Source organism: Neomonachus schauinslandi, chromosome 16 (genome assembly GCF_002201575.2).
Source record: "Neomonachus schauinslandi chromosome 16, ASM220157v2, whole genome shotgun sequence".
In the NCBI taxonomy this organism is placed as follows: domain Eukaryota; kingdom Metazoa; phylum Chordata; class Mammalia; order Carnivora; family Phocidae; genus Neomonachus; species Neomonachus schauinslandi.
This window is the reverse complement of record NC_058418.1, coordinates 46,796,498-46,823,438: the sequence shown is the minus strand read 5'-3', so window position 1 is coordinate 46,823,438 and position 26,941 is coordinate 46,796,498. Positions and strand designations below refer to the sequence as shown.

Genomic DNA, 26,941 nt, shown 5'->3' with positions numbered 1-26,941 from the left:
GGACGCGCAGGGGCAGGTCAGTGGACTGCTTTTGAGACTTAAAGACACGTGACATATGTACAACCTGGATTTCCCGATATTACAACGCTAATCCTCAGAAGACAGTGCATTTATGTGGTATGTGCTTTCTGACCAGGGCCCGTTTGGCTCATCTGAGAAAGCCTCTTCCAGGAGATTTTCTAAGAGGAGAGGGAGTCGGCAAACACAAGGAGCGGATGAGTTTGAATTCCCTAAAGCTGAGGCCTGTGTTTGGCTTTGTTTTTATGGTCAGAGCCCCTGATGTGTTCCCTCCTGCGTCGCATGCCAGACCTGGAGACTCTGGAGATCCTGAAGTTGGTGAACTGCCCCGAGACCTTCACCCCAGACATGAGGTGCATCATGGGCGAGTCTCCTTCAGTTCAGGGCTACTTTCTGCTGGCGGGAATGAACTCTGCTGGCCTTTCGTTTGGTGGAGGGGCTGGAAGGTAAGTCTTCCTTGCTCAGACCCTGCTTGCTGGGTGCTTCCTTCCTAGAGTTCCCTGTTGCTAATGTGGCGTGTAATGGATGTATGTAATCTGGTATATTAATAATGAGGAGGAGGTACACTTAATTCGAGAATCGTCCCCTTCAAAGTAATCACTGGTGCACAATGTTTTGAGAACTCTTCTTTTGGAATTAGTCTCGAAGCCTGTGGGATGTACTTTTGTATTGAATGCTCGCCATTCAGTAATCTGGAAATTTAACAAGTAGGTTTGGAAGACCAGTTAATGAGATTGTTATAGACATATTAGCCTATTTAGTGATTCACAGATGTAGTTGCTCATAAAATAGCTGGGTAATAAAGTCCAGTGACTGACTTTTAGGTTAGTATAGTGAGAATCACTGGGTGCTTCTGTTTTCTTCTCTTTCTACTGTGTGACTAAGAATATACAGAGTTTGTTTCACACACCAGTGTGGGTCCTCAGGTAGATGGGTGATATGTCAAGCTCCAGGTTCTTACTATGTAATAAACTGTCCGGCAGGAGTGGAGGTCAGATCCATCAACAGAGTAACCTCAGGACGACAGTCCGAGGCGCTCTCTCCAGGCTGCCACCACGCTGTGGAGGTTAATAGCTTACCCTTGGTTTCCACATGTTTCTCTTCTTTGGTAATAGTATAAATGGTTTTATGGAAAGTGTTTACCCCTTGTGATGGCAAATATATTTATTGAGTTACTAGAGTTGAAGAACATTTCACAAGTGGACACGGCCAGAGTAATTAAAATGTCTGTTTATTCATTTACAAACTTAGTAATACGAAAAGAAAATCTTAATTGGAATCTGGCTTGATAGAAACACAGTGCACAATATTAATACCGCATTCATGGAGGCAGAAATGCTCAGTCCCCCTAGGTACCTGAAGTCATCAGAGCTCTTGAGAAAAATCCCAGCCCCTAAAGTGCCTCCGATGTCTTCAGCACCACAAGCTGACGCTACACAGGGACAGAAAGGGGCTGAGCGAACTGCACATTTATAAACGTAAATAAGGAGTTACAGCCTTGTACAATCATTACAGTGGCATTTCCTGGATCCCAAGAGTAGACCCGAGAGTATTAACTATGCTGCTAGAAACCCCGATTGAAACAAGCTGCAGAAACTTTCTACCCCTCACCTGCTTGATCTGGGGAAGGGAGGCTATGGTGGGGTGGATGGGAACCCTCAGACTGAAATGAAGTTTCTTTTCATCCTTCCTGTCTACACCCACCATGGGACATTCTGGGGTAAGGCACGAGAACCGGGCTTAAAGAGAGGTGCTCCCAGCTCCAGTTCTTGGTGTGCAAAGGAAATCCTGGCATAGATCTTTTGAAACAGATGCTAAAAATATCCTCTCCACCCTCTTGTAATTTCTGTCCTTGAGAGACAGAAAACCGAGAAGGCAGAAAAGGTTTGCGAAGGGTAAAAATAGGTACATCTAAATAAGAGAAAGCGAGCCCATGAAGAAATGTCTAATTCTTCAAGGGATGCAGAGTCTCTGCTCAGAGAGGTCAAGAATCATATTATACAATGAATAACTCTGGTGTTTAATGGACAGAGAAGGCAAAGACATACAAAAATATTTAGTTCTCTGGAAAAATAGTGCATTTGTAGTGATGAGGGACTGCAAATGCAATCCCTGTGCGGGTGGGGAGGGAGCCTTACAACTCAGCACCTTGCAGTGGAGGAGGCCGAGGTGGGGGCTGCCAGGCAGAGCCGGGGCTCGCTCACAGCGGGACACGGTTAGCACGACCCTTCGGTCAGCTACCATTTCTGCCCCTCTGCTCTGCTGCTCCTGAATCCATGTGCCTGCAAATGACTATTCTTGAGTCGTGAAAATGTTCCCTTTATCGTGCTGATAAAAGCTGCTTTTATCAATTTGGGGAGGCATGTGGGTGCAGGGGGGTGTGCAAAAGGAAATGGAAACAAACAGTAGAAAGTTCTTCAGTATTAAGCACTAGTGACCACACCTCTACCTTGGACACTAAAGGGGAGCCTTGCTGCTCCTTGCTGCTTATACTGGTCAGGCAGCTACAAAGAGAAGATCGAACCCGGTAGCTACCCCTGAAAGTCAGCCGGGACACAGCCTTCTAGGGTCAGAACCAAGACAACAGGTTATAGAAGTTTCCCTTTTATGTCCCTTAGGTTCTCAGAGGAAGGTAAAGACTCACTCCGATGCCAGCACACGTGTCCGTGAGGCAGAGGATAAACCAAGCCAGAAAGCAAGGTGAGGGGTCAGCTCTTCAGTGAAGCTAAACCACTTTCGGAAAGCTGCTGTCATTCCTGCTGCATCCGGGGGGGGGGGGGGGGGTTAACATTTCAAATGCACTCAGAGGCAGGGTAATGGAGAAAGTGGAGTTACTTTTCACTTGTTTTAGTGACTTTCTTGGAAAGAGGTAAAACTGTCGGTCTGTACAAGAAGGTAGAATCCATGGACATGTCTCCTGGTGAGAAGCCAAGTGACCGGGTTTCTCCTGCAGAAATGGGGTAACTGACGTTAATCACTGAGCTTAAGTGGTCTCTGGGCCCCTGGTCTGAACGGCAGCTCTTGTATTTGGGGGTACAGGGAGAGACCCCCGCCCCCAGCAGAGCACTAGAAATGTAGTGGGAATTGTTGGGTTCTCTCTCCTGGAGCAGGTCCTGCCCGTGTGGTGCTCTGTGGCTCCAACACAGGTTACAGGTCAGCAGGTCGTTCTTGTCCCTTGCTCTTAAATTTTCCAAATTAGAGCTTTCCTGACTTTGCCCTTGTTATGGACAGGTAGTGTCTCTGCTGCAAGCTTCCATATAAGACGAGTGACCACGGCAGGGAACCAGGATTTACATGTGGCACGAGTAAGCAGGTGTTCCAAGGGAGGAGAGGGGCCACAGGAGATGGGCAGCCCTGAGTTTTCATCTGCTTGAGGCCGGTACACTTTGTGTTTCCAGGTTCAAAAAGGAGAGAGTAGAGCCCCTCCCTCAAGAGAGCACAAGAGGTGACGGCGGATCATTTCAGAGAGAAAAGGGACCAGCCATCGTACAGTCTGGGAGTCCAGATCTGAGGGATCTCTAGGGAGAGACGAGTGATCACACAAGGTAAATGCACGTGGCCTGACTGCCCGGTGTGCAAGGAGGCAGGAGTGAGTCACCCCCTTCAGAGTTAGGACCAAAGAGAGAAACTACCCGATTCACACTGATGATGTCTGAATTAAGCAAGAGATTTCAAGGGTGTCAAAGTGGCAGAAGTGAAGTGTGTGTCAGGGCCCTCAATAAACAAGTGATGCCCCAGGATATTAACATCTCGCCAGAGTCTTAAAAGTGTGACCCTTAACACATAAATCTAGAATGTCTTTTAGATTCAACCCTAAATAATCCATTTACAAAGACGAGCGTGGCACAGAGCACAGCATACTTTAAGCGCCGCGTTCCTTGGTCAGTTGGGCCTCTGCCGTGTCGGCCCCGCGCCCGCTCTCCTATGCGCATCTCAGCTGCTGCACTCTGCTTTGCAGCGGGGCGACCGCTCTGCCCCTTTCTCCTCCCTACCCAAGGGCAGCAGCTCTCAGGGAACAGAGTTCTAACGACCTAACTCCCTTAATAAATCAATCGAGACCTCCTTGAGCAGTCAGTAATCAAGTAGGAGTTGTCTGGCTGGGAAAATGGCAAGCAGTGTCTAGAAGGAATCCGTCTGATTAAGTAAACACCCCAAGAAATGCCACAACAGACAGACCCGCCTGAGAATTTTAAGCTGCTCTAAAACAAAAGACTCTCCAGTACAGAGACCTATCAGAGCTAACGCTTCCAAAACAGACAGACCCGCCTGAGAATTTTAAGCTGCTCTAAAACAAAAGACTCTCCAGTACAGAGACCTATCAGAGCTAACGCTTCCAAGTTACCACGACAAAGGTTTAAAATCTGGGGACGCAGAGCCTACCTAACAGTGTGGAGGGCCTTCCCGGCGCCCTAGGCCCTTTCCCATTCCAGAGACCCAGAGCGCCGGCTGGCTGGCAGGCAGACCCACAGAATGTACCCTCTCCACAGACCCGTGGGGTCAGTCGGCGGGGGGGGCGGGATCTGCCTATTCTGGGCCAGAGGAAGCCAAACCAGCAAGGTTTGGTTCCTCACCAGGACAGCACACCCACCCTGTTCCGCAGGGACAGCAGCGCCTGCCACACGAGGGACAGGTGAGGGAGATGCTGGGTCGGGTCACCAAGCCCGGAGCGGCAGGAAGCAGCCTTCTAAGGGCGGGAAACCACCTCGGTGCTGAGCACCTCCGGAGAGCAGACCCTTTCAGCTGGGAAGAGCAACACAAAAGGCAACATGGTTTTTCCCTTTCAAACACCGGCTTGTTTACTCAGGCCAACAAACCCTCTGAGACAGAAGGAATTTTAGGCCGGAGCCAGGTCAGCTGTTCGCTAGAGACCAGGTAACGTCCACGTGATGCCGCTCATGAGTGAGGTAGATGGTCATCCTCTTGCTAGAGGGGTCAGGGTGCCCACCCACAGCCCAGTGGAAAAGGAGAATGGTCTGCCTGGCGCAGCACGGGCGGGCTCGCGCAAAGCGCTGAGTCAAGCACATAACACCCACCAAAATGAGCGGCTGGGCGCTCCGAGAAAAGTTAGTTAGCCCCCGCTTCCCTTGCTTCGAGACACAACATTAGAAATCAGACCGTCACGGTTACCTACTTCCACAAGTGGAGTTTGCACCTGTCCTGCCCATCAGCCATGCTTCATGTCGCCATGGGAATCGGGGGGGTGAAGGGGTGGGTGGGAAGAACAGCCCAGAATGAGTAGCAGATGGGAAAGGGAGGAGGGAAGGTGAGAAGAGAGGCTGCAAAGCAAAAAGTTTAAAAGCGGGTGAAGTTTAAAATCCCATCAAGGAGCTGGGAGGCAGGGGACAGGGGTGGGGGGTAAGGGGGGGAGCCCTGCGGGAGTGGGCAGGTGGGGAAGCGAGGCTAGTGGCCATTACTTCCCGTGCAAGTCACTGAGCTCCACGTCATCCTTCCGGCGCTTGTGGGTGAACAGCGAGGTGACCGGGTAGAGCTTCGCCTTGGCCTGGAACCGGTGTCCCGCGATGTCAATCTCATACTCCCCCCGGTTGATGAAATCTGTTGTCACCACCTGCTCTTCCCCAGTGTCCTCAGAAAAATTGTGCACGAAGCCCAGGCAGACGTGGCGCTCCAGGGTGTAGCTGTAGGCACTGCTGGTGGTCTTGCCCGCGTACTGCCCGTTGCGGTAAATGGGCTCTCCCCACCACGGCCAGAGGTCCAGGTCGGTGTCGTGATCGTCTAGGATGAACATGGTGAGGCGTTTGTAAACCCCATTCTGCTTCTGCTGCAGCAGGGCATCACGGCCGATGAAGTCCATCCCCTGGGAAAGAAGGGCAAGGCTGAGATGGGGCGGCCGCGCTGGAGGCCGCACTCGCCTCCCTGCGCGGCTTTCCCACCGCATGAAAACCTGCTTTCACCATATTAAAAGACCTCCTTGGAGAACTTCTGTAACACAGGCATACATTTTTCAGAGTTCACCCACAAGACCACATAGAAAAAAATATTTAGGAAGAAAAATCCTCCAAACGTACTCGCTAGAATTATTTTAGAAAAACTTATGTTTTTATATAATCTCGACAAAAAGCCCATGCATATACATCTATATTCAGTGCATACAGGTTTGTACAAGAAACCTCAGCAGGATAGAAACCCAGTGATTATGAACAGATAAAACAGGTGTTTTTAAATTTTCTTCATTCTTTTCCCTATTTTCCAAAATTAGTATTCATTACTTTTATAGCAGAGAAAAATCATTATCTGTAATTGCTCACCGAGAAGACTAGAGACCTACTGCACTGCGAGGGAAGGACTAAGAGATTTTGTTGAGCTGCAGCGAGCGGGCAGGTGGGGAGGGCAGAGCGGAGACGCTGCTGCTGGTGCAGCTCGGAGTGCGGGTCGGTGGGGGGCAGAGGTGGGAAAGAGACTCGTCACTAACATCCTCTTGACCTAGGACTTTTTTAAAAAAAAAGTTCATATTTACTTTGAAAAAAAACAAAAAATGAGACATTTGAATGTAAGAGGAGTACTGTGTACACACGTCCGTGGCACGTTACTGGAGAAACTTCCCTGGAAGCCCAGAGTCTGCAGGAGCGCCAAGCAGGGCACCTGGCTGCTTCAGACAGTGGGGCGTGCGGCTCCTGAGCTCAGGGTTGGGGGGGGGTTGGCGGGAGCCAAGTGCTCACAACGTTTTCTTATTAGGACAGACATTTTTCATTCTAAGGACATCCTCCTTGTCCTCGTTGACCCACGGCCACCCCTGGGCCTTCCCCTCAGCCCTTCCTTTCTGAGGTAGAGTCGGCTCCGGGGGGGGGGGGGGGGGGGGGGGGGGCAGCGGGCTGTGCAGATACAGTACCTTTTCCAGTTTCACCCGAGATTCTCGTCCACATTCCAGGGGGGTGGTGAGGGTATTTAAATCCTGACCCCAGAAGGCAAAAAACTTCTCAATTCGAAGACTACGAAGAGCATAGTACCCAGCATTCCGGATTCCGTATTTCTGCCCAACACTCATCACCTCGTTGTACACGTGCAGGGCATACTAGAGGGGGAGACCAAAGGTCAGTGACCTGCCCACCTGCAGCATTCAACACGGGCTGGGTCTGCAGTGCCGATGGCGGGCCGCCTGCACCTTGACAAGGCAGAAGGGTGTATGAAATTCTCAAGATGTCTCATCCTTGACACAACAAAGCACTACAGCCCAGGGGTCATGAGCCAGGGTCACCCCTAACCCCAGTTTAAGCTCCATGAAAGCAGTACCCATACCCCTTCTCTATGGAGCCTAGGACAGGGAGCGGTCCTCAAGTGCGAATCCCAGACGCACTCCGACCACCCCATCCGTGGCCAGGCCCCTAACTGCCTCTCCAACAGCCCGCTCCTCTGCCCCTTGCTCTCTTGCCCCACTCGCCACCCCCGTGACCCCTCATGCACGGCCTGTGCCATGAAATGTGGGTCACACACAACTCTGTGTACAGTCTGACTTGTCACAGATGATGGCACATCGGGAGACGCAGATCAAGTCCCAGAGGAGCCAGGAAGGCAGCGCGCCCCGACCCGTGTCCCACAGCAGCCAGCCTCTCGTGGCATTCTCTTCTCAGTTCCAGAAACCGTAAGTATTAGATAGCTTAAGTAAACAAAGTTTTCCAAACGGAAAGCAAATGTTCAATCCCTACCTAAACACGCTATGTGGAATCTAAAGCCCAGAACAGACGACATTATTTGCTTTAAAAACTGTAACATGGACAAAACGACGAGAAATCAGAGAAGTATCGTACGATTGCACTTCTAAGCGGAATCTAAAACCACAAAGAAAGGCAAACTCACGGAAAAAGAGACCAGAGTTGTGGTTCAAGAGTTGGGAAGTGCAAGGAGGGGAAGTGGAGGAAGGGCGCAGAAGGCACAGACAAATGAGAACGAGGGAGGGAGGGAGCGAACCACCTGATGGCCCTGGCAGGGACCCTGCTGTGTGACAGATGCGGAAGTTAAGAGAGTGAATTCTAAGTGTCTTCATCACAAGGAAAACCCCTTTAGTGCTGCTTACAGCATCTCTGAGTCGAGGGACGCTCGTGAAACTGAGCACATAAGTTCTTTCACGGGACCTGTCCGTCCACCAGGCTGCGCGCTGAAACCTGACCAGTGACGTGTGCCCACGACGGCTCAATAAAAATGGAAAACCAGAAAAACACCCAGCTTCCCTGGTGTTGCAGTTCTACCCCCGGGGGTGTGTGTGGGGGGGTCCGATGCACTGCCAGTCGCACTCCTTGGGCTGAGTCAGCATCTACTGAACGGGCCACGGTGCTCAGGACAACGTGGCCTGCGGGAAGAGCCCCTAGAAGAGCCCCCGTGTTACCGAATCCACACACAGCTGTGGCGCCTGTATGACTGAGCCGGGCCCCTGAATGGGGGTGGGGGGGACACTGACAGGGAAACGACATTAATAAAGGGCCCGCATCCCTGGTGCCTTCCGTTCAGTGCTTTGCAGTCTCAAGCTGGATACTGGAGTTAAGAGGAAGGCCAGGGAAGAGAGATTTAAAGCAGGTAACTAGTCTTGGTTAGGTGAGAAAAACAACTCCCCAGCATGTCCTCATTTTCTAAGTGCTGGGTTTAGTGTGAACAGAACAAGAATCTGCCATTTGCCACCATGTTTTTGGAGACATTTCCCTCAAAGAGACAAGTATAGCTGACAAGTATAGTTCCCATGGGTTTGAACTGCGTGGGTCTCACTTCTACGTGGATTTTTCCATACGGTACAGGGCCGTAAATGTATTTTCCTTAGGATTTTACTAACACTTTCTCTAGCTTCCTAGATTATAAGACGACAGTACACAATACATAGAGCACACAAAATATGTATCAATCAACTCCTTCTGTGATCAGTAAGGCTTCCAGTCAAAAGTAAGCTATTAGTTCAGGTTTTTGAGGAGTCAAAAGTTCTATGTGGAGCTTTGAGTGGGTGGGTGCCCCTGACCCCCACGTTATTCAAGGGTCAACTGTATAACCTCCTTGAGGACAAAAGCCAGCTTGAAAAGAACCCAGGCATGGCACAAATCACCTCCTGGACTCATGGAAAATCAAAAATGGGACCAGCCCAGGATAATCAGAGGTAGAAACCAAGGCTCAAGTAATGAAGCTGTTGGAGCCACAGAGCCTCCCCCTCTTCATCGGGTTTGGCCAATTTATGACACACGCACCCAAGTGGCAAATTCAGACTCGATCCCTACCTGTACAAGCACAAGTCAACTACCTCTGTACCAACTCTTCCCAAACCGTGAGTAATCCCTTCATCTTAATATTGTTATATTTGTCTGGACAAGCACATAAAGTTCCATGAGATGGTAAATGCATGCTTCAGCTAGTAACTAAAACAAAGCCTAAGGCTGTAAGTAATGTGACTAACATCAAGAACAAGACAATGATGCCTAGGATCCCTATGCCTTGTCACAACTGGACAAGAGAAACTGTAGGAATAAAAGTTAAGAAAAAACTATTAATGTATGTATTTAAGATTGGACCCTGAAAATTCCAGGGACTCAACTAAAAAACAACTATAAGATAATTAGTAAGAAATAAAGACTACAATAGAAAAAATAGCTTTCAAAAATCACAATCACTTTTGGGTGCTTGGGTGGCTCAGTTGGTTAAATGTCTGCCTTCAGCTCAGGGTCCTGGGATTGAGCCTTGCATCTGGCTCCCGGCTCAGATTCACCCCCCACCCCGCCCCTCTCCCCCTCCTTGTGCTCTTACTCTAATAAATAAAATCTTCAAAAAAAATCATAATCACTTAGAAGATAATGGAACAAAGACACCCTTCTCATTCACAACAGCAACAACAAAATATAACATCTATATGAAGAAAACTTAAAAATACCTCTGAAAGGTCACCAAAAAAACTTAAAAACTATAAGGCAGAGCGCCTGGGTGGCTTAGTCGGTAAGTGTCTACCTTCGGCTCGGGTCATGGTCCCAGGGTCCTGGGATCGAGCCCCGCATCGGGCTCCCTGCTCAGCAGGAAGCCTGCTTCCCCTCTCACACTCCCCCTGTGTTCCCTCTCTTACTGTCTCTCTGTCAAAAATCTTTAAAAAAAGAACTAAACTAAAAGGCATTCTTTGTAAGATTCAATACATCATGTCAGTTCTTGTATAAATGGTAACATAATCCCAAAAAATGCAGTGTTTTTAACTAGATAATTACAGTTTCCAAGGGGAAATAAGGAAACATGAATGGTTTCCTTTCAGAGTTTTCCAAGCTATGAAGGGGAGATAACAGCAAACCAAATATTAAAATACATAATAAAGACTCAGTAATTAAAACAGTGTGATCTTGATTATGGACAGACCAAGGGAACGGAATGGAAGTCCATAAATAAACCCAAATACATAGAGGAATTTAGGATCTGGTAAGGGTAGAATGCCAACTCTGTTTATCCATATGGGAAAAAAAAGTCTGATCCTATCTCATGAAGTACAGCAAGAGACACTGCAAAAGGATGGAGCATTGAAATATTAAAAAAACAAAAAACAAACCCATACAACAGAACAACACAACTATAAAAGCACTAGAAGAAAAGTGAAAAAATTTTATAATCCTGGAGTAGAGAAGTCCCCTCTATGCATCAAACTCTAGAAGGCACAAAAGATCAACTCAATTACATAAAAATTGAAAAAATTTCTGCAAAGTATGAAACATTTCTCATAATTAAAAAAAAAAAACACCTATGTGGCAAAAAAAAGACAAACGACAAACTGGGGGGCACCTGGGTGGCTCAGTGGTTAAAGCCTCCAAATCTTGGTTTCAGCTCAGATCACGAACTCAGGGTTTTGAGATCAAGTCCCACATTGGTCTCTGCTCAGTGCCAAGTTGGCCTGAGACTCTCTCCCCCTCTGCGCGTCCCCTGCTTGTGCACACACTCTAAAATAAATATAATCTTCAAAAAAAGAAGACAAATGACAAACTGGGATACACCTCAACAGCAAGGACTAATTCAGACAATGCCTAGAAATTGGTAAAAAGACCAATCATTCAATACAAAAATGCACGGAGGGTATGCCCAGAACATTCATCCGTGCAACATTTATTAAGCATTTACTATGTGCCAAATACTTCTCTAGGTGCTGGGGATATAAAAGTTAAATATTCCTGCCTCAGAAAACTTACATTTAAATAAGGGTAATCTGATGAACGAAATAAAATACATTTTATCAGACAGTGATAAGCCGTGCAGCAAAACCACACAGGGAAAGCGGAGCGGGAGAGCCGGGCGTGGGGTGGAGGCTGCGCCCGTACGGCCGCCTCGGAAGATGCCATGTGAACAAGCCCTGAAGCAGGTGCAGCCGTGAGAGCCTCTCTCGGGGGGAAGGCAGGCCAGGGAAGGCGCGAGCGAGTGCGAAGCCCCCGAGGCTGGAGAGCAGCGTGTTCAAGAGGCAGAGGAGGCAGGATAAGGTCAGAAGAACGGGATGGGGCGCAGGCAGGCAGGAGTGCGTCAGTGCTACTGATGAGCTTTTAATCGGAAATGGGTTCAGAAACGGCTTCATCTCACACCCAGCAGAGCGCAGTGCGAGCGCCGCACCTACCGGCCGAGGTGAAAGCGGCGCGGGCGCCACGGGAAGACTCGTACACACAGCTGCTTGTACCAGCAAAGCACGACAAAGCGCTACAGGAACAGACGTCTATTGGTACCAGACTGATGGCGTAAGTGAGGATTCGGCGAGGTGAAGGATTACTAACCACGGATAAAAAATCAGGAGGAAGCTCTCCTCTTTAGGGACTGCCTGGGAAGGAGCTCTACAATACATTATTAAGAGATCAAGAAGAACATCAGTATGCTTCCAACTGTGTTTCTAAAAAAGGGTTAGGAGTGTCTTTGAACTTGTGTATGCACAGAATCTCCGACATGACCTACAAAAACTAAGAGTTGGATCATTAGTGGTGGTTGGTGGGAACTGGTCAGGTGGCACTAAATCCTTCCTACAGATTTTGATTTTTAAACCGTGTAAATGTATTTCCTATTCAAAAAGGAAATGATTTAGTTCAAAATGTTGAAGTCCCTCTACTACAGCCTATCTCAATTCCCAAGGCCCGGTCCGATCCGGCTCTCTAACCCTGCCAGGGCCCAGCAGGCGTGGGAAAGCCAGCCGCCTTCCTCCGGGAGGCTCACCTCTATGGGGATATAAAGCATGAATCCCGGCTCTCCTGTGTGAGTCATGCTCATCACCCGGATGCCATTCGCGTAGCCCACACTCATCTCCTGTGGAAGCAAAGGGAGAAGTTGAGTATGGAGACTCTTCAGAGGAAGTGAGCCCTCCGCGTTTCTTAAAGTGATGACCACCTGACGTGAACCCCTCTCATTAGCTCTGCACCCTCTGTTTGAGCCTAAAGGACATACATGTCAATGAAAGAAATGCATCCTCAAAGTGGTCTGTTTCCAAGTACTGGGGTCACCAGGGATGGAGTACTGTCTCTGCAGTCTCTCTTCTGATGAGAGGAGGGCCAGCCAAGCTGCTGGTGGGAAGTGGAGGCAAAGTCTTTACAAGCATGAAACATTTCTTTTCACAAAATCCTGCTAACGGTTTGTTAAGTTTAGTCAGGGGTATGAGGAGCAATGAAGACCGGGTAAATGTCTTCTCCGGGGGATCTGGCAAGTCCTGGGCACCTGTCCAACAAAAGAGGACACCTGATGGCCACAGAACACAGTGCACCTGCTTCTCTGGGGTCAGAGGCTGGCCTTCTAATGCTCAACATGTGTTTACAGCGGCTCAGTTACCTAACGGGTCTCTGACACAATCGCTGTTCTTATCCTGGAAGTGGCAGGTCCCAGATGGCACCGTAGCAAACTACTCCCACGGGGAGCCCGACACGCTACTCTGTAGGCTCACGCACGTGGGTCCCTCGTGCAGGAAGCAAACCATGCAGGCGAGGGTCTGCTGTTGGCTAACGGTCAGTTTTCTGTTGCTTTCCCTCCGCCATGAAGAAAAAAAACTGTACAGTCAGTAGGTAGATCCCAGCTGGGGTTTGAACTTCCCAGAGCCTCCATCAGTAACGGTCCCCCAGCTGTTTGTTACAGGTTACCAAACCACTGGTCTGTTTGGACCTCTCTTAGCAGTATTCAGTTGCCATTTCTTTTACTCAGTTACAAGTTGCTACTGTTGCCAAATATAAGAAACTTACATAAGCTCTTCAGGGATTCACCTAGACTGCGGCTCCCCTAGAGATGCCAGTACACAGAAGTTACCCTGTGAAGGCAAAGGGGGAAGCACTGCATGGAGAGAGGGCACCTGACCTTAACTAGAATGTTTTGGCATCCGTGTCATAATCCTTTAACTTACAAAATTTAATCCACTGCTACACAAAGCAATATATATAGGGCTGATAATCAGAGAAGTTAAATCCATTTGAAAGGTATCCTAATGCTTACTGAATAGGGAGACCTGGAAGGGTGAAAAATAAATCAATTTACTCATTTTGTTTGCTTAATGAAAACCACAACACCCTTTGTGGGCACTGATGCTGTAGTAAAAACATGTAATTGCCATCCCTATAAAAGAAATAATCCCTACTCATTTAAAAAACTAAAACTTTATTAGCACCCACCTTGCAAAACAGACTTGGGAAGTGGTCTGGAGTCATAGGGGCGTAGGACAGCTCAGACAGCACATCCACAGCTCGGGGACCGATCAGATTGAGGGCTAAACAGAAAAGAACAAGAGATGCCAGTCCAGGTGACAGCTGAACCCAAGAGCAAAGTCTGTTTTGGACTTGCTCCCTTACTGCCAGGCCTGGGTGTTGAGACCATGACAGCAACCCTTTGCTCAGGCAACCCAAGGGCGGACAGAGAGCACCTCCATTCTGGCAAACACACCCCTCGACAGGCCTGCTAAGTGCAGCTCCTGCCTGCTGGTGAGCGGACAGCACCCCACAGCCTCCTCAGCCGCGACACTGGGGTCGTGCGACCACGGCCTGGCCCATGACAGGAGCCCGCTTCCAGGCCTGGCCATGAACTCCCCGAACAGTTCCCACTGCCTCCCTCTTCCCAGTGCTGCCACGGGACAGGAAGAGCCCACTCCCAAATCTGCACCGGGAGGAGAGCCGCCCAACCACCCTGGAGTCCATCCTGTGACGGCAGCTGGTGGTAACCGCACGTCAGCCGTCCTCACAGGCTAGACAGCTTTGCTCCCACAGTCTGCCAGTCTGGTGGCAAAAAGGAAAACGTGGTTGGTGCCATGATGAATTGGGAGTGAGGGTCTGTTGGGGACAAGGGCAGGTGTTAGTGAAGTGGGAGGGGCAGGCCTTAAACCGAGAATGTGGACGTGGGGGGACCTGCTCCCCCAAAGGACTGCTGAGGAGGAGACGATCAGGAAATTAAGTCATCCCCCAAAATTATTCACTCACTTAAAAAAAGCTAAGGGGAAATTTTGAAGAAAATTAAATTAAGCAATAAATTAAAAAATACTTTTCTGGGCACCTGAGTGGTGCAGTTGGTTGGGCATCTGACTCTTGATTTCATCTCAGGTCACAATCTCAGGGTCGTGAGATCAGGGCCCGTGTTGGGCTCATTGGGGCCCATGTTGGGCTCAATGCTCAGTATGGAGTCCGCTGATACATTTTTTTTTTTTTTTTAAGATATTTATTTATTTGACAAAGAGAGACACAGCGAGAGAGGGAACACAAGCAGGGGGAGTGGGAGAGGGAGAAGCAGGCTTCCCGCCGAGCAGGGAGCCCGATGCGGGGCTCGATCCCAGGACCCTGGGACCAAGACCTGGGCCGAAGGCAGACGCTTAATGACTGAGCCACCCAGGCGCCCTGATAAATCTTTTTTAAAGGAAGATTTATCTATTTTAGAGAGAGAGAGTGCATGCACGCCAGAGGGAGGAGGGGCAGAGGGAGGGAGAGAGAGAATCTCAAGCAGACTCCACGATGAGCCCGACGCAGGGCTTGATCTTCCAACCCTGAGATCATGACCTAAGACAAGATCAAGAGTCGGATGCCCAACCAACTGTGCCACCCAGGTGCCTTGTCAGACACATAAAATCTTTAAAAAAAAAAACAAAAAACTTTCCCATTCATTCAACCAATATTTGCACTTCTCTATGCTGGCTACAGGGGATATAGCAGTGAACAAAACAAACCAAAACTAAAGCACAACTCACTCCACACCTGACAAAAACGTGGGTATTAGAGATCAATGTTGTGCGACCAGAAAACCTCTTACACGCCTCTCACTCTGACCTCCATTTCTGAATGTCAAATAGAAGGCAAATGGAGAAGACAAATCTGGACAGGCTGGCCTTTTCCTGTGCAGCTGACCCCAGAGGGCCCACTTACCGGTGTATTTCCAGGTGACGTCCTCCAGAAGCAGGTTGCTGTCTTCCGGCATGTGTTTCTTAAGCCAGGCCCAACAGTGGACCTGCTGGTCGGTGGGGGAAATCATGAAGAAACTGAAAGGGAGACGGACAGTAATCAAAGCCAGGCAGCAGAGAAAGGGTCAGGCAGCAGGCAGGTTAACTCATTTCAAAGCAACCAATGAGCAGAAGACCAGCAAGTGGACTCCTAGCTTTCAGAGAGGGCCAGCAGCGCCTAATTCCAGGATCTACCACGTCAGGACAAAGCAGAAGATTTGGGCTTCCTGTCGGTGCCAAGAGAGCATACAGACCTACTACCGTAAGCGAACGTCTCCGCCCCCTAGGGTGACTGCTCTGTCCACATGGAGTTTTATATAATCTGGGGTGGTTTCTTCTCCTTTCCTTTCCTTGTGATTTCCGTTTGTACTGCACTGCCAATGAACAGGCCATGAGTGACAGAAACCTCTTTGTCCTCGGTGTAACCAGGCTTCCCGGCGCTCGGCTCTGCCACATGGCATGGGGGGGCGGCTGCGGGCCTCACCTGCGCTTGCCCAGGCGCGCGATGCTGCAGTCGTTCTCATAGCCCCCACCCTGGTTGAGCATGCCAGTGTGCACGATGTGGCCCACGGGCACATCCAGGTCGTTGGAGAAGAGGTACTGTAGGACTTCCAGCGCCTGGTCCCCGGTGGACTGCAGGGTTAGGGAACAAAGCAGACAGCGTGAGCACCAGAGCACGTGGCCAGGTGACACTGTCTGACGGGCGGCATGACTTGCTGACGAGACTCCCTTCGTCAGTCCCCGGGCAACACTGCCTGCGGATTTACTCCACCACAAGAAGCTCTAGAGAAAGCTAGCTCTTGGGAGCCTGGGTGGCTCAGTTGGTTAAGCGACTGCCTTCGGCTCAAGTCATGATCCCAGCGTCCTGGGACCGAGTCCCACATCGGGCTCCCGGCTCGGCAGAGAGCCTGCTTCTCCCTCTGACCCTATCCCTTCTCATGCTGTTTCTCTCTCTCTCAAATAAATAAATAAATAAAATCTTAAAAAAAAAAAAAAAAGCTAGCTAGCTCTTGAGTTGAATGGTAAGTGGGCCTCTGCAAGCAGATTACAACCCAGAAACCGCTAAAAATTTAGAAAAATGCTATAATACAGATAAAACACTAAAATATACCACAGTCCTTACAAAAGCAGTTTTAAAGTAACAGATGAAAAACGGGGGGCATTCAATGAATATGCAAAGGTTCCTAATCTCTTCTTTTGGTTCCCAAGCACTTACTGTTATTTCAAACTTTGTGAAAGACGACATGTCAATGACACACACAGCTTCTTTGCAGCACTTGACTTCAGACTCCACAATGTCAAACCAGTCTGGCTTGTAGAATGTCTTGCTCTGCTCCAATGCCAGGAGGTCTGTGGACCAGAAAACAACAAAAGCAAGAGAGAAAAGGAGATTTATATTGCGGACCCTCCATGTATAGCTTGGTAGAGTGTGACAGATTTTTCTTATTTATTCTTCTAGGAACACATTCTAGCTATAATACATTTTAAAATGGGTTTTATTGGTTCTTAAAGCAAAAAGGAAAAAAATGAGAATGGCCCTTTTTACCCTTGTCTGGTGGCACAAAGTACTTCGGCCTCTCAAATCCATGTTTCTCCATCCACCTGGCTCCTTGTGCATCCAGCCGGTCATAGAGAGGAGAGGTGCGTAACTGCCTCCCGGTCTGGAAGTCCCAACGGGGAACCTTCAGATCGTACAGCAGAGCTAGAACAGATAAGGACAGTCTCTGCTAGCCCAAACCACAGGGCAGAGAACACAGCATCCACGAGATTTGGGACTTGCTCCTATTCACAAGAGCACGCTCTCCAGGCTAACAGGGCCTAATCCAAAAACGGTACCCCGTGTAACAAGCCAGCTCCAAAAGAAAGACTCATGCTGCAAGAGCTGCTATCATCCCTCCATGGTTACACAGCTGTGAGTCACAGAATAGTTCCAGGTCTCTGTTCACAATCATCGTTTCGAATCAGTAGGCAGAAACAACGGGAGGACGGTCAGACTTCCACAGCAGAGAGGAAGGCTGCATGGCCAGAGCACCCGGGGAACGACAACGTGTGAAAACATGGTGCGTGCTTCCTTACAGGGCCCGAGTCGCTGAGACCTCAGAACTGTTACAGACCTCTCTCTCTGGCATCTAACCTGCTTCCCAAGTGAAAGGGCACACAGCATACCCTGATTTGGTGGCTCTGAAATCGGACAGGTTGCATAGTCCTGGCCCAGTGACAAATTCACATAACAAAGCTAGGGTCAGAATTTATTTCTCCTAGGGTCTAATCTGCAACAGCAAGATGTAAAAATAGCCAGAGTGTGAGCTCAAGTCCCTTGCACAGAGAAAACCTGACCTCACGGCATTCCACACAAGAGGGACGGTGGGGTGGGGAGGAGGCTGAGAGATTCAAGAGAAGGGAGCCACGCTGCTTGCCTTATCTTGTGATGATTTTTCAATCTCCTCTCACACTTAAGGTCCTACTTACCCTTTCCCCACTTTCTGTCGTGCCTGCAATTCCTGTTATGTGAGAATCAGAGGCGGCCACCATAAGTGTCATGTCATCAAGGAGAAACTTAAGCTCCATTATGATTTGCACAGGTTCTAAAGTAACTATGGCTGGAGAAGTCAGGACTTATAGCAGTTCAACATTTTAACCAAAATAATTGTTAAAATTAAAGAACCTTAGTGGCCACCCACACTGCTGCCAGGCCCTCTGTGTCCCACAGACGGTTCTCTGCCCCAGGCTAGAAGTGAGCACACGTGTGCTAAAGGTTATCCGTTATCCAAAAGCCTCATCATGAATGGAACCCCCTGCTACTAAACCAACAGTTCACTGTTAATCAAGAACGGTGCTCACAGCCAATGTAGAAACTTGGCTGGGAGCATAAATATGCCCCAAATATTTAAGAATATTTTGGCAAAGTCTCAGAACAATTGTTCCTCAGTACAGGGCAGTGAAATGACAGTCTGATTTGGTTCAATTCCTGATACAAAAGCTGACCCTAAGGATTTACTAGAAAGTAAATCAGAGACAAGGTAGAGTACCAAGTTAAAATGAAGAGACCTTCAAAGCTGGATGGAAGAACAAGGAGAACGAAAACGTATGTTTTGTATTTACACGAGAAGTGGTTTCCTATCTTGTTAGCACGTAACAGTTAATGACAAAAATCACTAAGAGAAGCTTGAAGCTCTGAGAATAACGTGGCAAATTCTCTGCCCTGGAAAGCAAATCATCTCAGAGATCAAGTAGGGAGTGAGAGCATTCACTTGGCACGGGGACTTTTGCAGGCACAGTGGAAAGCAGACAACCCCAGGCATCCACAAGGAGCTGCGGAGGGGAGGTGGACAGCAACTACCACCCGGAAGGCCTATTCTTCCTAGCCCCAGAGGTAAATAAAAGACGATATACTAAAGAGAAGGTTCCATAAATACCACACGGGGCCTAATGCCTCAACCAAACATCAGAAGCTTGACTCGGAGCAATTTTTAAACAACTGCCCCTCAGATTGATCAAAGAGGCCCCAGGGAAGACACCTTCAACGAGGCGCAACTGGGACTGAGCTCCACTCACGCATGACTTCCATGACCCGGTGGCGCAGAAAGGTGCGGCTGCTCTGGAGGGCTCCAAAACGCTTCAAGTCCAGCTCCCAGATGTTTTCGGATGGGTAACCGTGCACCATCCATTCAGCGAGGTACCTGTTTAGATGTGGGGAAAGTTGCTAGACCTCGGATGGGACACTCTCCTAAGTGTACGAGGAATCAAGAACCAACAGAAACATCCCATCTTGTCACAGACTGGTTGAGAAATTCTGGGCAATTTCCTTAACTTTTCTGATCATGGATCCATCTATTGTTCTCAAAACCGCTGATGATTTTAGCTCTAATAAGATTCACTAGAAAGTGCTATAAAACAAGCCACTTCTATGAAAAAAGACTAAAATATACAAATGTACTCTAATTTATCCATCCAGTGGTTTTTTTCTGGAAAACTCTCGGAGGTTATACAACTATCTGACCACATCTCAGCTCCAAACACTTTTGGTAACTCCTCTTCCATAAGAGTTTTCAGAGCCATTCTACAAGTCACTCAAGAAAAATGGCCTCATGAATAAAAATTAAAAAATTTAATTGTGATAAAATACACAGAACATAACAGAACATAGAACAAAACAGAACAAAAGTGAACATAAAATTGACCATCTTAATCATTTTCATGTGTGAGGTTCAGGGGCATTAAGTACTTCAACACTGCTGTGTGACTGTCACCACCATCATCTCCAGAACTCTCCATCTTCCCCAACTGAAACTCCCTCCGTGAAGCCAGCAGTCCTTCTCCACTCCGCTGCCCCAACCCTGGCAGCCACCCTGGCAGCCACCCTGGCACTCCAAGTAGCTCAGAGAAGTGCAACTACACAGTAGTTGTCCTTTCTGACTCACTGATTTTAATTGGTATGTAATTTTTTATTTTTTTTTATTTTTTTTAAGATTTTATTTATTTATTTGCGAGAGAGAGAATGAGAGACAGAGAGCACGAGAGGGAGGAGGGTCAGAGGGAGAAGCAGACTCCCCACCGAGCAGGGAGCCCGATGCGGGACTCGATCCCGGGACTCCAGGATCATGACCTGAGCCGAAGGCAGTCGCTTAACCGACTGAGCCACCCAGGCGCCCGAGTATGTAATTTTTTAAAAAGACTGGTATTACTCAGCATGATCGTAGGTCTCACTCACAGTACTTACTGTTTCCAAACTCAAATGTACTCAAAGGATCAACATTTGTAACCATGCAAAAGCCAAAAACTACATCTCAGGGGCTCCGAGACTAATTCCAAAGAAGAGTTCCCAAAACATTGTGCACAAAGACACTTCTGGAATATCCCACAGTGATTACTTTGAAGGGGACAACTCTCAAATTATGTGTACCTCCTCATTATTAACATACCAGATTACATACATCCATTACACGCCACATTAGCAACAGGGAACTCTAGGAAGAAAGCACCCAGCAAGCAGGGTCTGAGCAAGGAAGACTTACCTTCCAGCCCCTCCACCAAACGAAAGGCCAGCAGAGTTCATTCCCGCCAGCACAAAGTAGCCCTGAACTGAAGGAGACTCGCCCATGATGCACCTCATATCTGGGGTGAAGGTCTCGGGGCAGTTCACCAACTTCAGGATCTCCAGAGTCTCCAGGTCTGGCATGCGACGCAGGAGGGAACTGAGCAGGGGCTCTGAGCCATAAAAACAAAGCCAAACACAGGCCTCAGCTTTCGGGAATTCAAACTCATCCACTCCTTGTGTTTCCCGACTCCCTCTCCTCTCAGAAAATCTCCTGGAAGAGGCTTTCTCAGATGAGCCAAACGGGCCCTGAGCAGAAACCATGCTGGAATTAAGGGACAAACCTACGAAGTGCTTGGCATAAAGACAGAGAAAAAAGACACTCTTTAGAAAGACCAGGAGCTGTGGAAGGGCACACAACACACGGGAGGACAGGTAAGATTTCCAAGGGATCGGTACTTGGGGAAAAGCTCTTCGGCGGTACCCGAGGAGACATGCAATCAAAGCAAGGATTTCCTAAGTTGGAACAGCTGCGAAAGACAGGTCCCCAGCCTGTTTGAAAGTCAGCCTGTCATCTGGGAATTATTCCACGGGGACACTGGCAACAGATGAAACCAGACTGAAGCTGGCCGGTGGGTACACAGAGGGTTCTGTATACCCTTCTCTCTACTTTTAAGTGTCTGAAATCTCCCACAATAAAAAGTTTACTTTTAAAAAACGCCCATTAAGGGTGGGAGGGGAAACTCTTCATTATAGACTCCTTCATATCTTTGGAATCTGGACCCTGGGACTATATTAACTATCCAGGAAATAAAAATAAATTACAAAATCAAGTAGCATATAAATACCTAATCACTATGATGTACACCTAAAACTAATACAGTATCATAGGTCAATTCTTCAATAAAAACAAAAACCAACTAAAAGACCGTATTAACAAAACGATTCTGCTTTCTATAAATTTCTTCAATCTTACATGCTGTCCTACAAAAAGGTTTCCTCCTAGCCTAAAATTTCAGCAGTGGTTTTAGATAATACGCCAGAAGTCCCTTAACCGAGATCTTCGTCCCCAGAATCTGCTACCCATGACTGCAGCCTTAGGCAAACTCTGCAGGCTGCCCTCTGTAAGCGCCTCATGGGGCCATTAAAAAGATCAAAGAAGGAACTCCTTGAAAATGCTTCAAAAAAGATAGCATCTTAGACAAACACAGGACGTTATAGTTATCCTCTAGCTCGCACACCAAAGTGATCCCAGTCTTCCTGCAGATTCTGAATCTCCAGCTGGTTCTTGCCCTCAGTGAAGATTGGCTTCGGGTTCTTCTCAAAGCCCCCAGACAAGATGCCACCCTGCCAGTTCCGGATATAAATTCTTCCATCAGCATCCACGATAGCTAAGGAAGAGAAACAACAAGGGAGTGGGGGACAGAAGAGAAAAGCAAGGTTTAGAGGTAGGCCAGCTTTCTAAATGGACAGAAAAAGCAGAACAAAGACACCCATTATTGGCTTTATTAGGGAAAAAGCATCCAGTGAACGCAGACCTTTCGAGGTCGTGGGGGTGGGGGATCTGCCCCCTCAGATTTACAGGGGACCCTGTTTCTTTGATCAGCTACCTAGAAGCTCTGACTGGTGCTCGCAACCAAACTACGGAACTGCCGCAGTGCCACATGAAAGCCTAGCAGAAACAGGGGACCACGAGCCCATTCTAGGGGTTGAGACCTTCCAGGAGATGTCAAGCCCCCTCCTGTGGCACTCAGGGTCATGGAGCAACCTGATTGTAGCTTACCTAGAACCTGTCTGCAACGTATGCCATTCAAGTCAAAAACTCCAGGTTACATTCCAAATTCTCAATTTGGACCTCTGTGTGGGACTGCAATTAGCTTACAAAACAAACGAAAAAATTGCTTCAGTGGAATGTCTGTTTTGTCCATCCTTTCATAAAGAGTTCTTAGAGAAAAGGTAGAACTGGGTCGGCCTCCCCGTAACACGCTCCAGAAGAGACAAGACTCTTTGGAACACAGTCTATCCTGAGCAGAAAGTCTTCCTTTTCAGGGACAGGACAGTGGCAAGGAAACAAGATTAAAAACAAAGTGTAAGTCCTCACTCGGTGTGTTGCTCCGCAGAGGGGTCTCCAAGGGGCGAGTCAGAAGGTAGAAGTGTTCGCAGGCGTGTAACGGGATACTAACCGGCTCCTCGTTGGACAGACCCAGCTCGTATGCCCACTACAAACAGACAGATTGATCCGTGGGTGCGAAGAGGAACAGAAAGACAAATGAGCATATTCAGCCGCTTGCAGGAGTTTAACTGCAAGCGGCCTGTGTGTGCTCTTGCCCCAACGTGAGGCATGGGAAGCCAAGATTCAGACTGCTTTAGTTATGTGGATGGGGAGCAACACGGTCCTTTTTAAACCATAACAATTATTCTTAGACCAAAGAACAAGAGATTCAGCAACCAATAAAAGGAGCTCACTGGGGGGCAAGTGATGCCCTGTTAACAAAACGCCTGGCCTCGACTACAAACCCCAGATCCCGTCATATGTGATGTCTGCAAGGCAAAAAGTACCCCTAGGTCAGGAGAAGCAGCTTAGTGTTCCTAACTGAATCCACACTCCTGACACAAAAAAATAGCCCCATGCTTTATTTGCTAGGCTGCAGGATGAAATGAAACACCAGAGGAGACCCAATGCCAAGGATTTCTGTCAATGCCCGACCATTTCACAGACTTCCTGGCACCCTTTAACCCAGGGTGGAGGAAGGAAAAGGTCATCACTGGTGCTCCTCTCTGAGGACTAGCTACAGGCCTCTGATTTAGAATACAAGAATTCTGAGTTTTTAGTCCAAAGAAGGAAAAGGTGGTCCCTGACGTCTGCTTAATTCATCACAGTATTAACCTTACATCTCCATAGCTAAAATGCCAGAGGTAAAAGTGAAGTGATAAAATCAGTGACCCAGTACTGTGGCTAACCTACCTGACCAGCACAGTTGACAAAATACTGGCACTCGATCTGTCCTTTATCTGTCTCCACACCAGTAACTTGACCTTTCTTGACCATTACATGAAGAATGCTGGTCCGGTCATAGATCTGAACACCTGTTCCAAGGTAAAGAAAGAGTTGGTGAATCCATCCTCTGATGGCCCAGAATTAAGGCCTCTGCAGCAGATTCTCAACCCCCGAGAAATGCTGAAAAAGCCAAGTCAGTGTTTTATTTAAAAAAAAAAACAAAAACTCCCAGGAACCACATCCTAAGACTGTGTCAGTGGGCCTATTCCAAGACTGAAAACAGCAGATGACTTTAGTACAGAACTCAATTCCACGAATCATAAAACGGGCAGGGGAGAAAAAGTTCAAATAAGGCATCTTAAACCCTAAACCACCCACACCGGGAATCAGTTCATCCAAAGTACAGAGCACCTTGGACACTGGTTAGTCTTCCCCTCATTCATTCCAACCCCAGGACATGACCAGCTGTGGATTCAGTCCACGCTGTGTCTTCTGACCTTGGAGCTTCTCATGTTGGGCTGGGGGGGGGCGGGGGGGGATTCCCTTAAGCTTGAAGTGCACTGGTCAGTACTAAAAGCAGTTCCTTAGAACTTTAATAAGGGAAATGTGGCCCTGAGGAAACACATTTATTAACAGAGGGTATATTCAAACAAACATTCTAAGAGCCAGCGTTCAACAATGGAAGCCGAGCTGGCGTCGCTGCCGGCTGTGACAGCTTCTTCCGTAACCTCTTCCTTCTTCACCCAGAAACCTGCTTACCATTTTGGGAGGCAGCACTTGCCAGGGCAAGAGCCACGTCAGCAGAGGACACTACGGCATCCTCGGGAACATGCATGGCCCCCACCAGGTCGTGCACGTTGAGGAGAGGGTGAAGTTCGGCGACTTTCTTGGGGGAGATGATCTCAGAAGGGATACCTATGACGCTGCCGCAGAACACAAGGGGACAATGACATGCATGGCCCTCTGGCAGACGTCAGTCTGACAGGAGCATCGGGACAGGCTTCTAGCCTCATACGTACTTCAGCCTTGAGTTGATGCGCTTCAGGGAGATCAGCCGGTCCTGAGTTTGGGCCAGAAAGACCGAGCCTGTCCTTATGTAACCTGTAAGGAAAACCAGCCCAGACTGAGCAGCCCAGGCCTCCTGCGGGGCCAGGCGGGCGAGCCCACTAGACTACAAGTTCGAAGAGCGGTGAGGAGTCCCGGCACTGCCACCATCCAGACATCCTCAGCTAGGATTTGGGGAGGATCGAGTGGGATTTTCACGTACATCTTAAATAATCACTGTTAAAATAAACACGAGAGATACTGTTGCTACAAAGCCTTTTGGAAGGGAATGTACCCCAAAACCCATCTTCCTCCCCATGGTTTTGGTGGGAGTGTGACCCCCGATGCAGGCCACTCACAACATCGGTGCGGGGCTGGACCCCCCCCACCTCCCCGGCAGAGCCAGGGGGCATGTGGCCGAAGCTCAGCCAATCAGTCCCTCCCGGGATACTGGGTCTGGAGCAAGCAGGTGAATGGCTGGAGGCCGATCATCTCAGGAGCAGTGGCGTCCTGGCCAGATGGGCCGTTTCCCAAGGGGCTGCCTGCTGTGGGTCCCCCCGGTCCGGCCTCCACGCTGCCTCCTCCAGCTGGCAGCCTCCTGCCAACTCGACTGGCTCCGAAAGCCTTCCAACAAACTCCTTTTTGCCCCAGCTGGCCGGAGTCGACTCCTGCTCTTTGCAATCAACATACCTGACACAACCTTGATCATGCTTGGGTCAATGACAATCTTCCTAACATGCAGTGACTCTCAGTTCTGATAATGAAAAAACTGAATCAATCAGGGTATCTTTTTTAAAAGGCAGCACAGGAGGGTCACTTAAATGTTTTTCTCATCTCCTCTGAAATCATCAGGTAAATATGCCCTTCCCTGACATGACAAGAATGTCTCCGTTTGGAGAACTGAAATTTCAGACTGGTTTTTAAAAACTGTAGACAGACCAGGCCAGTGCAGTGATCGTGGCCAGTGATGTGGGGGCTTATCACACTCTGAGTCTCACCTGCAGACAAAGACTTGAGCAGTCACTTCCCACTCACTACCAAACAGTCCCCCTGGGAGGACAGGGCCACCATGCATGAAGCAACATAACACATCACGGCACACACATGAGGTCAAATCATGCTCTTCCAAACAGAACCACGTGCCATAACAAAAGCCTATCGCCAGTTCACAAGAGTAACAGTCTACTGTTTTCCCACAGAGGCCTTGTAAAGTTTGGTCTAAAGCTTTCTGACATAAAATTTGCTTTATTACAGGTTCAAAGCAATAAAATAGAACCCTTAAGTTCAGTAAGAAAAGAAGGTAGACATCTGATACTAAAAAACAAGTCAGAAAAGAAACATGAATGGCCAATAGACCTATGAAATAACGTTTAACTGAAAAAGATGCAAACTGGAATCTGATAACGTTTTCCATCTCTCAGATTAGTAATAATGAAAATAATACCCAATGCTGGGGCGCCTGGCTGGCTCAGTCGGTAGAGCATGTGACTCTTGATCTCGGGGCCATGAGTTTGAGCCTCGTGTTGGGCGTAGAGATTACTTAACAAAAAAAGTAGAATGAAAAATAAAACAATATGCAATGTTGAGAAGACTCTAAAGAAATAAGCACTCCCATATACTGGTGGTAAGAAGGGGCATCTCTTTTGGAGGATGATCTGGCAATATCTATCAGAGTTGAAAATATGAACACTTTTTGCTCAAATTATCAACCTTCTAGAAATCTATCCTTTAGAACTAGCAATAGAAAACAAATATATACTGACAAGGATCTGTACTGCATCATTATAACAACAAAAAAGGAACTATAAACATCAGGTAATGGGAAATGGATAAAAAAAAACTGCACATACTATGGCAACTTCCTCTGCAGTTATAAAAAGCAGAATTTTTTAAAGATTTTATTCATTTATTTGAGCGAGAGAGAGGGCAAGCATAAGTGGGAGGGGCAGAGGGAGAGAGTGAGAGAAGCAGGCTCCCCGCTGAGCAGGTAGCCCGATGCGGGACTCAAACCCAGGACACCAGGATCATGACCTGAGCCAAAGGCAGACGCTTGACCAACTGAGCCACCCAGGCGCCCCAAAGCAGACTTATTTATATGAGCTAATTTAGAGAGCCCTCCATAATACACTTATATTTAATGATTATTAAAATGTTCTTGTATTAAAGGAAATAAGAAATAAACATGTAGCAGAGAAGCAATTACCGAAACAAAAGATGGTACAAAAAGTATATGATAAACTGTTAAGCAAAAAGCACCAACAAAAGGTAATGCAAACTTTGGAGAGAAAAAATCCGCGTGGACTTCCAGATAAAGTAGTGATGTGTCAGAATATTAAAGGAGCGAACATACACCTCACATAAATGCACTGTCTTCTGAGGATTAGCGTTGTAATATCGGGAAATCCAGGTTGTACATATGTCACATGTCTTTAAGTCTCAAAAGCAGTCCACTGACCTGCCCCTGCGC

The 26,941-nt window shown here is 48.1% G+C and overlaps 1 protein-coding gene across 1 annotated transcript in view; it reads right to left on the bottom strand.

Annotated features, from left to right (window-relative positions):
• Positions 1-1,249: 1,249 nt before the first annotated feature.
• PDPR (pyruvate dehydrogenase phosphatase regulatory subunit) overlaps positions 1,250-26,941 on the bottom strand; it is a 37,008-nt gene continuing 11,316 nt past the window's right edge. Inside the window, exons 4-18 of the mRNA XM_021705711.2 lie at positions 24,450-24,531; positions 24,190-24,353; positions 23,398-23,519; positions 22,534-22,651; positions 21,674-21,823; positions 20,413-20,605; positions 18,953-19,077; positions 16,944-17,099; positions 16,614-16,747; positions 15,882-16,030; positions 15,324-15,436; positions 13,593-13,687; positions 12,160-12,249; positions 6,866-7,048; positions 1,250-5,833 (exon numbers count right to left, since the gene is read on the bottom strand). Of these exons, the coding sequence (XP_021561386.1) occupies positions 5,429-5,833; positions 6,866-7,048; positions 12,160-12,249; positions 13,593-13,687; positions 15,324-15,436; positions 15,882-16,030; positions 16,614-16,747; positions 16,944-17,099; positions 18,953-19,077; positions 20,413-20,605; positions 21,674-21,823; positions 22,534-22,651; positions 23,398-23,519; positions 24,190-24,353; positions 24,450-24,531 (2,279 nt within the window). The 3' untranslated portion in view covers positions 1,250-5,428. The remainder of the gene's footprint in view (positions 5,834-6,865; positions 7,049-12,159; positions 12,250-13,592; positions 13,688-15,323; positions 15,437-15,881; positions 16,031-16,613; positions 16,748-16,943; positions 17,100-18,952; positions 19,078-20,412; positions 20,606-21,673; positions 21,824-22,533; positions 22,652-23,397; positions 23,520-24,189; positions 24,354-24,449; positions 24,532-26,941) is intronic.